Source organism: Rhinatrema bivittatum, chromosome 4 (genome assembly GCF_901001135.1).
Source record: "Rhinatrema bivittatum chromosome 4, aRhiBiv1.1, whole genome shotgun sequence".
NCBI lineage: Eukaryota > Metazoa > Chordata > Amphibia > Gymnophiona > Rhinatrematidae > Rhinatrema > Rhinatrema bivittatum.
In genome coordinates this window covers 151,814,245-151,827,753 of record NC_042618.1, presented here as the reverse complement: position 1 = coordinate 151,827,753, position 13,509 = coordinate 151,814,245, and the positions used below count along the sequence as shown (strand labels likewise).

At 46.0% G+C, this 13,509-nt stretch overlaps 1 protein-coding gene across 3 annotated transcripts in view; it reads right to left on the bottom strand.

Annotated features, from left to right (window-relative positions):
- HEATR5A (HEAT repeat containing 5A) overlaps positions 1-13,509 on the bottom strand; it is a 285,493-nt gene that overhangs the window by 25,417 nt on the left and 246,567 nt on the right. For all 3 annotated transcript variants that reach the window (XM_029598984.1, XM_029598983.1, XM_029598985.1), the window contains exon 29: positions 12,001-12,249. In XM_029598984.1, the coding sequence (XP_029454844.1) occupies positions 12,001-12,249 (249 nt within the window). The remainder of the gene's footprint in view (positions 1-12,000; positions 12,250-13,509) is intronic.

Sequence of the window (13,509 nt, the reverse complement as noted above, 5' to 3'; positions counted from 1 at the left end):
GTCATTTGGGGAGGCAGGCAATTAGGACAGAAAAATGGGAAGTGAAAAAAATAAGGGTTCCTATTGCAAAACACATTATAATGGAAAATGCAAATTTCATGTTTGTGAGAATGTATGGTGCAAGGTGGACCAGTCCAATCAAGCAGTTTTACTTTCTTTGCTTTTTACTGCCATTTTTCTACTCTTGGTGGTCTCTGCACAGCATACCCTTCCTGACTCAATGGGCTCCTTTTCTGAGATGCACCTTCAGTGCCACGGCTTCTTTCTCGCCCTCGCCAGGCCTGAGCATACATCATCTATGCTCACCCAGGCCTAACCTATCTTATAGACAAGGGAACTGAACAACATCTCTGTCACAACATGCAGTGCTACAGTGTGAATCACAGAAGCAACCCAATCAAGCAGTTTTATTAGCACCTCATATTGGTTAAAATAGAGTTGTACCCTCTGTCTTTGCAGCAATATTTCAGCAGCAGATAGGATGCCTGGTATGACTCTTTATTACTTTTAATGTTTGCCTGCTAAGTTATTAAATATTTTTAAGTAGCTGCTCTACAATTCTCCCTATTAGCAAGAGTATTTCTTTCTTTTATTTTTATATTACCTATTCAGAAATAACTCAGGGCAGCATACATAAACAATTATAAAACCTGTAAACATATTAGATTTAAAAGATAACATAAATGAGTGATAATATAAAACCATAAATCAAACAACAGATTAAATGCCAATCAAGACCATGAGAAGACTAAAAGGTACATACTATGGACTAAGCCTAAGAGTTCAAATTAGAGTTCATTCTGATTTTAAAGTCTCCTCTCAAGGTCAAATAACAGATATCATCTCTAAATGATCAGAAAACACAACTCCACAAAAACAAAAGCAATGAATTCACCGAATTCTTTGACAAGAAAATCAACAACCTAATCAACAACGACCTCAACGGCAACACCCAAATCATCAAATCAAACCCAAGCTGGTCCGAATTCGACGAAGCCTCAACCCTGGAAATACAATCAATCATCAAAAAAATGAATCCAGCAAATCACCCCATCGACAGCATACCTATACCAACGATCAAAGCTATCCAAGCTAGTGAAGCATCAATAACCAAAACTATCACCAACATAGTTAACCTATCCCTCGTAGAAGGAAACTACCCAGACTCATTAAAATCAGCTGTTATCAAACCCATTTTAAAGAAGACCAACCTAGACCCAAACAACCCACTAAACTATCGATCCATATCTAACCTACCCTTCATTGCCAAAATCATTGAAAAGATCGTCCACTCAACTATCCGACCACTAGAAAAGAACAATATACTATTTCCCTCACAATTTGGTTTCAGGAAATATCTGAGCACTGAAACACTACTCCTCTCTCTAAGCGACACTGTGCTCAGCCACATTCGATACGTTAATCACGCAATCCTTATGGAACGACTGACTGAAATAGGATTAACTGAGAAAACTTTGCAATGGTTCTTATCCTATCTATCACACAGAAGCTACCAGGTATTAATAAACAATACCCTCTCGAAGAAAATAAACCTAAGCACTGGTGTTCCCCAAGACTCTGCACTATCAGCAACCCTTTTCAACATATATCTTCTCCCGCTTTGTCACTTTCTATCTGACCTAGGGCTTACCCACTTTCTATACGCGGACGACATCCAAATACTAATCCCAATCCAAAAAACTCTGGAAGAAACCTACAAAAAAAATAGCCTCACATCTCTCCAAAATAAAACAACTATTAACCAACATGAAAACAACTATTAACCAACATTGAAAAGACTGAAATAATTCTCCTGGATAGGAAAAACACACCATCACCCCCACCACCGCCCAACATAGAGAACCAAAAGACAGCAATCTCCCCAGTTTCACATGCTCATAACTTAGGAGTCATCATCGACAGGGAATTATCCTTCAAGAAACACATCACGAATAAAATTAAGGAAGGATATTACAAACTACTCACACTAAGACAATTACAACTGTTCCTTGCTCCAGATGACTTCAGAACAGTCCTTCAACTACTCATTTTTTCCAACCTGGATTATTGCAACTCCCTATTATTTGGATTACCACTCTCCACCATCCGCCCACTACACTCTCCACCATCCGCCCACTACACTCTCCACCATCCGCCCACTACAAAACACTGCTGCCAGAATCTTCACAGGAACAAAAAAGCATGAACATATCACGCCAATTCTCATAGCTCTACATTGGCTCCCAATAAAACATCGAATAGATTACAAAATACTGACACTACTGCACAAAACAATATATGAAGTACAAACCAACTGGTTAAGTAAAACAATAAAAATACACACACCTTAATGAAACCTCTGCTCAAACAAAAAAGGCCTTCTGAAAATCCCACCTATGCACTCCAAACAACTAATCTCAACCCGTGAAAGAGCCATATTCCTTGGCAGCCCCAAACTCTGGAACACCCTCCCAACGGAACTAAGAACTCAACCAGATCTAAAAACCTTCAAAAAGGAACTTAAAACCTGGATGTTCACCAAAGCCTACCAAAACACCCAATGACTCATACACACCCTCTCCAAAATATAACACAAATCTGGACTAAAACCTCCTCGCCCTATTAACCTTCATTCAAATCCCCACCGTGTTCCCCTTGCTACGTTAAGAATATCCCCCTCAATCTTAATATTGCTTTAAATGAACGCTGTATGTATAAATGAACACTGTTTGTATAAATGTTTGCTCTATGTACGTCAATGCATCTACTAACCTTTAATCCATCGAATACGAGTTAACCAATATGAATACGATGTTAATCCCCATCCTAACCTCTTAACATCTTACCCATCGAAACTTGTAAACCGTTGTGATGGTGAAACCGAATGACGGTATATAAAACTTGATAAATAAATAAATAACAGCAAATTCCAAATCATGGGGCCAATACTAGAGAATGCCATTATTTTACTATCAACCAATTTGCAGTTTGTGAGGGGGCAATGAATAAGATTTCATGTCATGGATCTAATTGGAGCCGTCTTCTGGATTGTTTAAATCAGCTCTATCATCAACACGGAGCAAAAAACTTTTCCGTGTATACACTTATATAAATCTTTAAGATTTTTTATGATTTTTTTTAAGATGCTGCATCAGCAAGCCTGGCGACATGTTCAACCATGAAGGGTAGAATCGTCCGGTCTTTTAATCATCTGCGGCTCTTAACAGCACCGAGGCCTGTGAAAATATCAAGTGTTGTAAAATTATTTTTTGTAAATTATTAATGTATCCATCTGTCCCATATAAAACGTCTCTTGACCCGACAGCGGCCAGTGTTTCGCTATGGAATACATAGCTTCATCAGGGGCAAGTATCATTAATAGCGAAAAATATCTGCAAATGTAATGAAACTTTAAATCAGACGAGTAATGAAAAAATTTATACAATATGACTTAGCTTTTAAGGATGAAGAGCCAACCTTCTTTTTTCGGATGCCAAGTCTCACAGCAAGGTCTTCATGAAAGCCGGACAGAGACCGCATACAACCAGTTGTCAAAATTAAATAGCCTGCGGCTGATGAACATAATAACGTCATGACGTATCATTGCCATAATGCCCATATATGACAGGCAACGCCATGACCAGGAAAAGTTTTTTATAGAAAGACTTGTAATTCTAAGGCTGCATTTAAGCTAGCTGGATGTACTGTATTCAGACAATAAATCCAGCTTTGTTCTGCCTGTAGCAGGGCTGCATTGAAATCACCTCCTCGCCATGTTGGATGTAACTGTTCAAGAACACATACTTTTAATGAATCAAAAACTTGCGACTGCTCCAAACAATGAGATACCAATGGTGCTGTAAGTAATTCTTTATTCAGACAGGAGCATCGCTCCTGTCTGAATAAAAAATAATTTACCAAAAATTTATAAAAAATAAATTTACAATGCTTGATATTTTCACAGGCCTGGGTGCTGTTAAGAGCCGCAGATGATTAAAAGACGGACGGTTCTACCCTTCATGGTTGAACACGTCGCCAGGCTTGCTGATGTGGCATCTTAAAAAAATCATAAAAAATTTTAAGATTTATATAAGTGCATACATGGAAAAGTTTTTTGCTCCATCTTGATGATAGAGCTGATTTAAACAATCCAGAAGAAGGTTCCTTTTGTTATATTTGTTTGATTTACAGGACCACCATAATGCTCTTTTTGTTGTTGATGGATTTGATTGGTTCATGTTGGCTACCATGACAGCTGACATCCTGTGTATAAAGGAAAATTAGTTCTTACCTGATAATTTTCGTTCCTGTAGTGCCAAGGATCAGTCCAGACCGTGGGTAAAGCCCCCATTCCAGCAGGTGGAGACAGATCAGAGTTCTGAGGCTTGCCCATATAAGGACGGAACCCACCCAGGAACCCTCAGTATAACCATTGTCAAAGCAGAAAGGTATAAGATCAAGCAAGTAATAGGATAACTATAAATGTAATTTAAACCAACAAATATCAGTACAAGTGAATGAACTGTGTAAACTAAACGCTCTTGTATAACTACCCCTGATCATCGTAACGATGCTTCCGGTGCCTATAAGCAAAATCCAGGAAGACCATGCAGGAATCAAAGAAATCCTATAAGAAGGAAAAAGACAAAAAATACCTGGAAAAAGATTTGAGCGGACAGAAAAGAACAGGCGGGTGTCTGGACTGATCCTTGGTACTACAGGAACGAAAATTATCAGGTAAGAACTAATTTTCCTTTCCCTGTACGTACCAGGATCAGTCCAGACCGTGGGATGTCCCAAAGCTTCCCTACAAAGGGTGGGACCCAGATAGTCCCCGCTTGAAGAACCTGCCGACCAAAGGAACCAAAGACTGGAGCCTGCACATCGAGGCGGTTGTGACGAGCAAAAGTATGAAGGGATTTCCATGTAGCTGCCCTACAAATTTCCTGCAGCTACACAGATTGAGACTCCGCCCAAGAGGTTGCTTGAGAACACAAAGAATGAGCTTTTAGGCCTTCAGGAACTGCTCAGCCCTTGCAAATGTAAGCAGAGGAAATCGCATCCTTCAACCAGCGAGCGATCGTAGCTTTAGAAGCTTGCTTCCCCCTGTTGGGTCCACTCCACAGGACAAAAAGATGATCAGAGACACGAAAATCATTGGTGACCTCAAGATAACGCAATAAGACTCGCTTAAGTTCTAGATGACGAAGATCACCACCACCAGAGGCTGCGATATCCTCTGGAGAAAAAGCGGGAAGTTCAATGGACTGGTTAATATGAAAAGACGAAACAACCTTAGGTAAGAAAGAAGGTATGGTTTTGAGAGAGACGCCCGAGTCCGAAAAACACAAGAAAGGGTCTCTACAAGTTAGAGCTTGAAGCTCGGATTCTCTCCTGGCTGAACAGATAGCAACCAGGAAAACAGTCTTGAGAGTCAAGTCTTTGAGAGTGGCACGACGAAGAGGTTCGAACTGAGCCATACAAAGAGCTCAAAGAACCAAATTTAAACTCCATGAAGGACAAATAGACCAGATAGGCGGCTATAGATGCTTAGCGCCTCTGAGAAATTGAACAACATCCGGATGAGAGGCTACCAGCCGACCTTCAATGGAACCCAGGAGGGAACCAAGCGCCGAGACCTGAACACGCAGGGAGCTGACCAAAAGACCCTTGGAGAAACCTTGCTGAAGAAAAGAGAGTATCACCGCAACAGAAGGGGAATGAGCGGAAACGCCCGAATCCTCACAGACGTTTTCAAAAACCTTCCAGACCCGGACATAGGTAAGTGAAGTTGACTGCTTACGAGCCCTAAGGAGGGTAGCAATGACCTCTTCCTTATATCCTCTGCATTTCAAACGTCTCCGTTCAAAAGCCATGCCGCTAGACAAAAGCGATCCACCTGGTTGAAAAATACGGGACCCTGACGCAGGAGATGGGGCAGATGACAGAGACGAAGAGGGCCGTCCGCAGTGAGATCCACTAGGTCCGCGATCCACGGCCATTGGGGCCATTCGGGGGCCACGAGAATGACTGGTCCACGACGGAGCTCTATTCTCCGAAAAACCTTCCCCACTAACGGCCACGGTGGGAACACGTAAAGCAGAACATCGGAGGGCCAGGGAAGAACCAGCGCATCCACTCCCTCTGAGCAATGCTCCCTCCACCGGCTGAAGAACCAGGGAGCCTTGGCATTGGCTAGCATCGCCATGAGGCCTAGGTGAGGGGGACCCCACCTGCGCACGATTAGATCCATCGCTACGTCTGACAACTCCCACTCATCGGGATCGAGATGTTGTCGACTGACGAAGTTGGCTTGGACATTCTCCTTGCCTGCTATGTGGGAAGCCGCTAGGCGATCCAAGTGCCTCTCTGCTCAGAGAAAAAGCTTGCTGGCCTCTAGCGCCATTAGATGACTTCGAGTCCCCCCTTGTCGATTTATGTAAGCCACCGTGGTGGAATTGTTTGATAGCACTCGGACTGCTTTGTGGCGAATCAGAGGAAGAAAAAACTTGAGGGCCAGGCAAACCGCTCGGGCTTCAAGACAATTGATGTGCCATAGAGACTGGGACAGGGACCAGAAACCTTGAGTCACATGGGATTGGCAGATAGCCCCCCATCCGGAGAGGCTGGCATCCATCATTACTATGACCCAGGAGGGAGTCAAAAGAGGCATCCCCTTGAGAAGGTGAGCCGGGGAGAACCACCATTGTATATTGGCGATGGTAGAGTCGGAGAGAGGGAGAATATCTCCTGATACTGTTCCGACTTCGGCTTTCAACGGGACAACAATGGTCTCTGTAAGGGACGCATATGAGCAAACGCCCAGGGGACGAGATCGATCGTGGAAGCCATGGTCCCTAGAACCTGCAGGTAATCCCACGCTGTGGGAAGCGGAAAAGTGACGAAAGTGTTCAACTGATCGATCAAGTTGAGTGTTCGCAAGTCCGAAAGAAAAACTTTCCTGACCAGAGTGTTGAAAAGAGCGCCCAGGAATTCTAGCTCTTGTGAGGGCCGAAGAGTGCTTTTGGAGTAGTTGACTATCCAGCCGAGAGATGTGAGAAGGGCTAAAACTCTGTTTACCGCGAGCGTGCAGAGAGCGGCGGACTTGGCCCTTATCAACCAATCGTCTAGGTAAGGATGGACTAAGATCCCTTCCCGACGGAGAGCTGCCGCAACGACTACCATGGTCTTCGTGAAAGTGCGGGGGGGGGGGGGGGGGGGGGGGGCAGTGGCAAGACCGAATGGGAGAGCCCGAAACTGGAAGTGCTGGCCTAGGATCTGAAAACAAAGAAACTTTTGATGTTCCTGACGAATGGGAATGTGAAAATAAGCCTCCATGAGATCTAGGGAAGCGAGGAAATTGCCGGGACGGACCGCCGCAATTACTGCCCATCTTGAAACGGGGAACCTTGAGGGCCTGATTGACCCTTTTGAGATCCAGAATGGGGCGAAAGGAATCGTCCTTTTTGGGAACAATGAAGTAAATTGAATATTGACCGGCGCCTTGTTCTTGCACTGGAACTGGAAGGATCGCTCCCAAATCGTGAAGTCTCAAAAGGGTGTGACAGACCGCAGGCCATTTGGAAAGGCCACAAGGGGACACGATATATAGATCCAGCAGGTCCCTGGCAAACTCTAATGCATAGCCGTGATCTATCACATCGAGGACCCAGAGATCGGAAGTGATTTTGGCCCACTCCTCGAGAAACAGAGAAAGACGCCCATCTAAGTTTCGTGCGGAGGAATGGACCGGCTGAATTTCATTGGGGAGCTGATTTAGTGGTAGTGAGTTGCCGATGGCCATCTCAGAAACCCCGACGGCCACGAAAGGAATGGGACCAAGACTGGGAACTGGACACGCCTCCCCTGGGAAAGGAGCCGCGGGCTATGCTAGCGTAACGGCGGTTCCCTCTGAAGCGAGAGCGAGTCGGGAAAAAAGACTTTGACTGTTTGGGATGGTCCTCTGGCAGCTTATGGACTTTGTTTTCACCCAAGGACTTAATAAGCTGTTCCAGGTCCTCACCAAAAAGCAACGTGCCCTTAAAAGGAAGCGTGCCCAACTGAACCTTGGAAGAAGCATCAGCGGACCAATTGCGTAACCAGAGAAGACGCCTGGCCGAAAACACAGAAACCATAGCCTTAGCTTGGACCCGAAGCAAGTCATAAAGGGCATCGGCACGATAGGCTACAGCAGCCTCTAAATGCTCAGCCTCCGCAGACGGGAGGTCCTGGGTGCTGAGTAACTGTTGCATCCGCCTAAGGCTTGCCCGCTGCATGAGACTGCTGCAAATAGTCACCCGGACTCCGAGCGCTAAGACCTCAAAAATGCGTTTCAAATAAAATTCAAGCTTACGGTCTTGCACATCTCGCAATGCAGTAGCGCCCACCACGGGAATGGTAGTACGTTTTGTAACAGCAGTGACAGAAGAATCTACTTTAGGGATTTTCAACATGTCCAGGCAGTCCTCAGGAAGCGGGTATAGCTTATCCATAGCCCTACCAACTTGGAGGCCCGCCTCTGGGGACTCCCATTCCCTGAGAAGAAGGAGGCGGTGCATAGGGTGAAATGGGAAAGTACGTGGTAACGCCCTGAGTCCCGCCAGGACCGGGTCTGCATTTGGTGCCATTGCAGCTGCCACAGAGTCAATCTGGTGGGGCATCAATTCCCAACTCTTGGAGAACGAAGGGAATAAGGGGCTCCAATTCTTCCCGCTGAAATAAGCGCAGGACACGAGGGTCATTGCCCTCCAGCCGGGGGGCTTGGGTCGTAGTATCAATATCTCCTAAATCAAGCAGGTCAGAGGGAGGCGAGGGGGGGGGGGGACACCCGGAACCGCCCGAACCCTAACCGGACCCTGCGGGTCTAGAACCATATCTGGAGACCGCACAGGGGGGAGGGAAACCACTAGGGGGGGGTCTACCTCCCTTTGTAAACTTGCTAAATAAGACTCATGTAATAAAAGCACAAAATCCGATGAAAAACGGGTCCGTGTTGATTTTTTTGTGGAAGGGGGGGAGGGGACGGGAGAGGTGAAGGGGGGTCCGAGCCACCCCCCTTCCCCCCGAGAGCGAATCGGGTTCAAATCGGGGGGAAAAATCGGATCCCCAGCCCCCGGAGAAGCAGGAAGTGTTTCATCTGAAACACCCAAAATGGCCACCGCTGACGCGCGTTCCCGCCACCTTTTAGACCTCGGGGAAGGGCTCCTCGACGAATTTCAAAGCCGGGAACGGCTTTGAAATTCGTCGGGGAGCCCTTCCCCGAGGTCTACAAGGTGATGGTTCAATAGAGAAGCCCTCACCCCCTGAAATGCACCTTGAACATACCCCTTCGCGGGAGAGTCGGGAGGCCGACTCTCCACAGGCTAAACAGCAAGATGGCCGCGGCATAGAGCAGGGAAGCAGCCGCTAAGGTAATTAAAAACAGCTGAGCAGGGAGCCCCTGAGGAGCTGGGCGGGAGATTGAACCCCGCTCCCTCCTCACAAAATAAACTGCTGCCTTTTATTTATTTGATTAAATAAAGTTTATAAAATATATTTTCTGTGAAAGTGAGTTTTCTTTTTTTTTTTTTTTTGTAAATAAATAATTCACAGAAGCAGGGGCATGAAAGTCATCCCTGAAGGCTCAACCGAGGCATGTGCATCTCGGGGCACGGCAGCAGTAAACGTGGGGAGAGGGACTGGCACCACCAGTATCACCCACACTAGGTCACCGGGAAGGGAACCTAGGCTGACAGAAATCAAGGGGCAAAGCCCCCCTAGGAACCCCAAGAGCGAGGGAGACAGAACTGTCTGCCCTGACACAGTCAGAGAAAACTGACAAAAAGATTTTTTTTTTTTTTAAATTATAATAACTAGCGGTACCTGGCCATGTGTTGCAGTGGCAGAGTCAGGTTCTTTACCCTCCCTCCCCCTTCCCCTTGCTCATTTACCTCAGTCACTCATCCTCTTCCCCCTTGGTCACTCACCCCCCTTCCCTCCCCTGTCCCCACTCCAACTCTCTCCCCTCACACTCACCTCTCCCCTCATTCTCCCTCCCCTGACTCTCACCTCTCCCCTCATTCTCCCTCCCCTCACTGTCACCTCCCCCGCCTACTGCCTACCCTTCAGATCAGAAAACTTTTGTCTTTCTATTTCTATGGGAACCCCCACCCCCAAAACCCCCCCCCCAATCCCAACCCTTTAAATCAAATAATAACCCCCCACCCTCCTGCCCCTCCCAAGACCTGGGAAATTAAAATTGTTGGTGCTACATGTGGTCTGTCCCTGGGCGTCTGTGCGCGTTATGTAGCCAAATAGGGGAGTGCCTAACCAAATTTGCCCTTCCAAATTTGTTTTGTTGTCTGGGGAGGGCTATTTTGGTTCGTTCCCGAGATCGTGCAAGTTTAGTGTATGTATTTGTGTGTGAACCTCCCCCTTCCCCCAAAAAACAACCTTATGAGAAAAGTTCTCTTAAACTAACCACCCCACACTCTCCTGCCGCCCCTCTCCCCCAGCCCTGCGAAAAACAGTAGCCCACCCCTGCCCCCCCAGAGTTGCTGAATGAATGAATGAATGAAACCTGTCCCCCCTCGTGACCCCTCCCCAAGATGTTCACAATAAATTCATTACCACCCCCCACCCTCCAGACCTGATAAAAATGTCAGTCGGTGGAGCGGGCGTTCAGGAGCAGTCCGGGAGGATGTATTGGCGTTGGTCCGTCGGCTGCGAGCACTGAAATGGGTTCCAACGGCCCTTTGCCTTTACTATGTCAGTGGGGTGGAGCAATAGCAGCGGTAGGTCCTCTGACATAGTAAGGGCAAAGGTCTGCCGGCTGCCAGTCCTGAAAATGGCGCCGAGGGGCCCTCGCCCTTACTATGTCACATGGGCTACTGCCGCCATTGGTGTCCCCGAGTGGCATAGTAAGGGAAAGGGCCGTCGGCGCCATGTTGATTGCTGGCAGCCGACGGCCATAGTGCAGGAGATGTGTCCCAGACTGGTCCTGGCCCCCCGCTGGAGCCTCTGGAGCCTCCCGGACTTCTGTCAGGTTTTGTGTGTGTTGTGAGGGCCTGGGAAGTAAATAAATTTGGCATGTGTGTGGGGTGTGTGAGGAGGGTGGTTTTGTGTGTGTTGGGAGGCTGTGGGAAGTAAATCAATTTGGCATGTGTGTGGGGGGTGTGAGGAGGGTGGTGGGTGTATTTTATCTGTAAAGGAAATAGTTATCTTCCGGCGAAAAAAGTGCGCGAATGTGTTAAAATGGAAGTGAAACGTGGACCTGGACTGGCGAAATGATTAGTGTAGCGTGTGTTAGTGTAAGGTGTAACAGATGGCGCTTACGTCCAGCAGATGTCGCTGTTTTCTCAAAAAAAATTTTAAACCTATTTTACCTGTCACAGGTGTGACATATCTGTAATGTAAGTACAGAAGAACCTTCCTGTATGCGAAATGAAGGTTGTGTCCAAATTTGAAAGCAATCGGTTCAGTGGTTTCTGAGATTAGCGATTTTGTCCAAACTATTTAACATTTTTATTTATATAGATTAAGAAGTAAACTAAAAATGTACTTGCGTGAGCTTGCCCCAGAGAAAGAAGAAGAAAGACTACAGAGGGCAAGCTAAACAGGGAACCAAAGGGTGAGCTGTTCCACCTGCTGGAGACAGACAAATACTGAGGGTTCCTGGGTGGGTTCCGTCCTTATATGGGCAAGCCTCAGAACTCTGGTCTGTCTCCACCTGCTGGAACGGGGGCTTTACCCACGGTCTGGACTGATCCTGGTACGTACAGGGAATGGTAAAACAAGAAGAAACAATTTTGTCTCAAGAATAAATCAAAATTCAGAAAGAAGAGCAATTTTACTTATACTAGCTATAAGAAAAACAAGTTTTTGGTAATATTGCAGCTTAAACATATAGATTTTAATTAAAGCTATTATTGTTGCACAACTGCCTTCTACTTACAGACACTGGCATTTTCTTCAGATATAAATATATGGTGAACTATGAGAGGATTTCACCTTCATACTGACCCAAGATAAGGTGGAATCTCTCTGTATTCACATCCTCAGGGGATTTCACTGTTGCTCTGGAACTTGACTCAAGACCCATTGAGGTTGGGGTTACAGGTCTGGAGAGATTTGATCCCCCTTCATCCTCATCAACCACCACAAATCCCGTGCTGTTTAACCACAATGCTGTGGCATGGAGAATAGGAGCCCAGGCACTGCAATAGTGTGGCCTCACACCCTCACATGTCTCTGCTGTATAGAAAGCACCACCTACAATACCAAAAAAACAAACAAAAAAAACCCAAAACTCAATACCAACAAATGGGAAATAACCGTATTATTGAATGGAATTCACCTGTAAAAACTAATGTCATAAGAATATCTTTTCAAAGTCTCTGCCTTTTCTTGGTCATTAATATGAATCTTTGCCTTGTCATTAATTGCCTTCCATTAACTCTTATACACTCTATGAATGCCAAGTTTAGATCTGTCCTGAGGTGCATGTGTTGGGGAGAGATTGAACTAGAATAAAAGGGCTATTTAAAGTGATTTCTTGCCAAAACTGGAGAAATTACTTACCTGATAATTTTGTTTTCCTTAGTGTAGACAGATGGACTCAGGATCAGTGGGTTATGTGCTCTTCTGCTAGCAGATGGGAGACTGTCAGATTTCAACCTAGATATACCCCCTGCAGTGATCTCAGCTCCTCAGTATTCTCTTCGAAAAGCCATTGTGGATGTATATCTTGCTTAAACAACTTGATTAAAACTGATTCAACTGATTTAAAAAAACTGGAGACCGCCGACACCAGACTAACTACGGGTGTCTTGAACTAGGGATAGGCAACGGCTTACCCGTATTTGTTTAGTCTCGATGTTTGCTTTCCAAGGTACTCCTTCTCTGGGGGCAGCAGTGGGAGGGATGCTGAGTCCAACAGTCTATACTAAGAAAACAAAATTATCAGGTAAGTAATTTCTCCATTTCCTAGCGTGTAGCCAAATGGACTCAGGACCAGTGGGATGTACAAAAGCAGGAGGTTGCTCATGGCCCACTTAATACTGCCCTTGCAAAGGCTGTTTCTTCTCAGGCCTGAACATCCAGGCGGTAGAACCTGGAGAAAGTGTGTAGGGAGGATCATGTCGCCGCTTGACAGATCTCAGCGGGCGACAGCAGTTTGGCTTCTGCCCAAGATACTGCCTGGGCCCTAATAGAATGAGCCTTAACCTGTAGGGTAAGGGCTTTCCTGTCTCTATGTGGACTGCCTTGATTACTTCCTTGATCCAGCGAGCTATGTCACTCATGAGGCTGCTTCTCCTTGATTCTTCCCGTGGTGGTGAACAAACAAGCAATCCGTTTTGCGCACCGGTTCCGATCGTTCCAGGTATTGCACCAGGAGTCTGCCGACATTTAGATTGCGAAGAAGGCGGGAGTCTTCCGAGTCCTTATGTTCATCCGGAGATGGTTTAGAGATGGCTTGGTTCAAATGTAACTCAGAGACCACTTTTGGTAGGAAGGATGGGACGGTGCAAA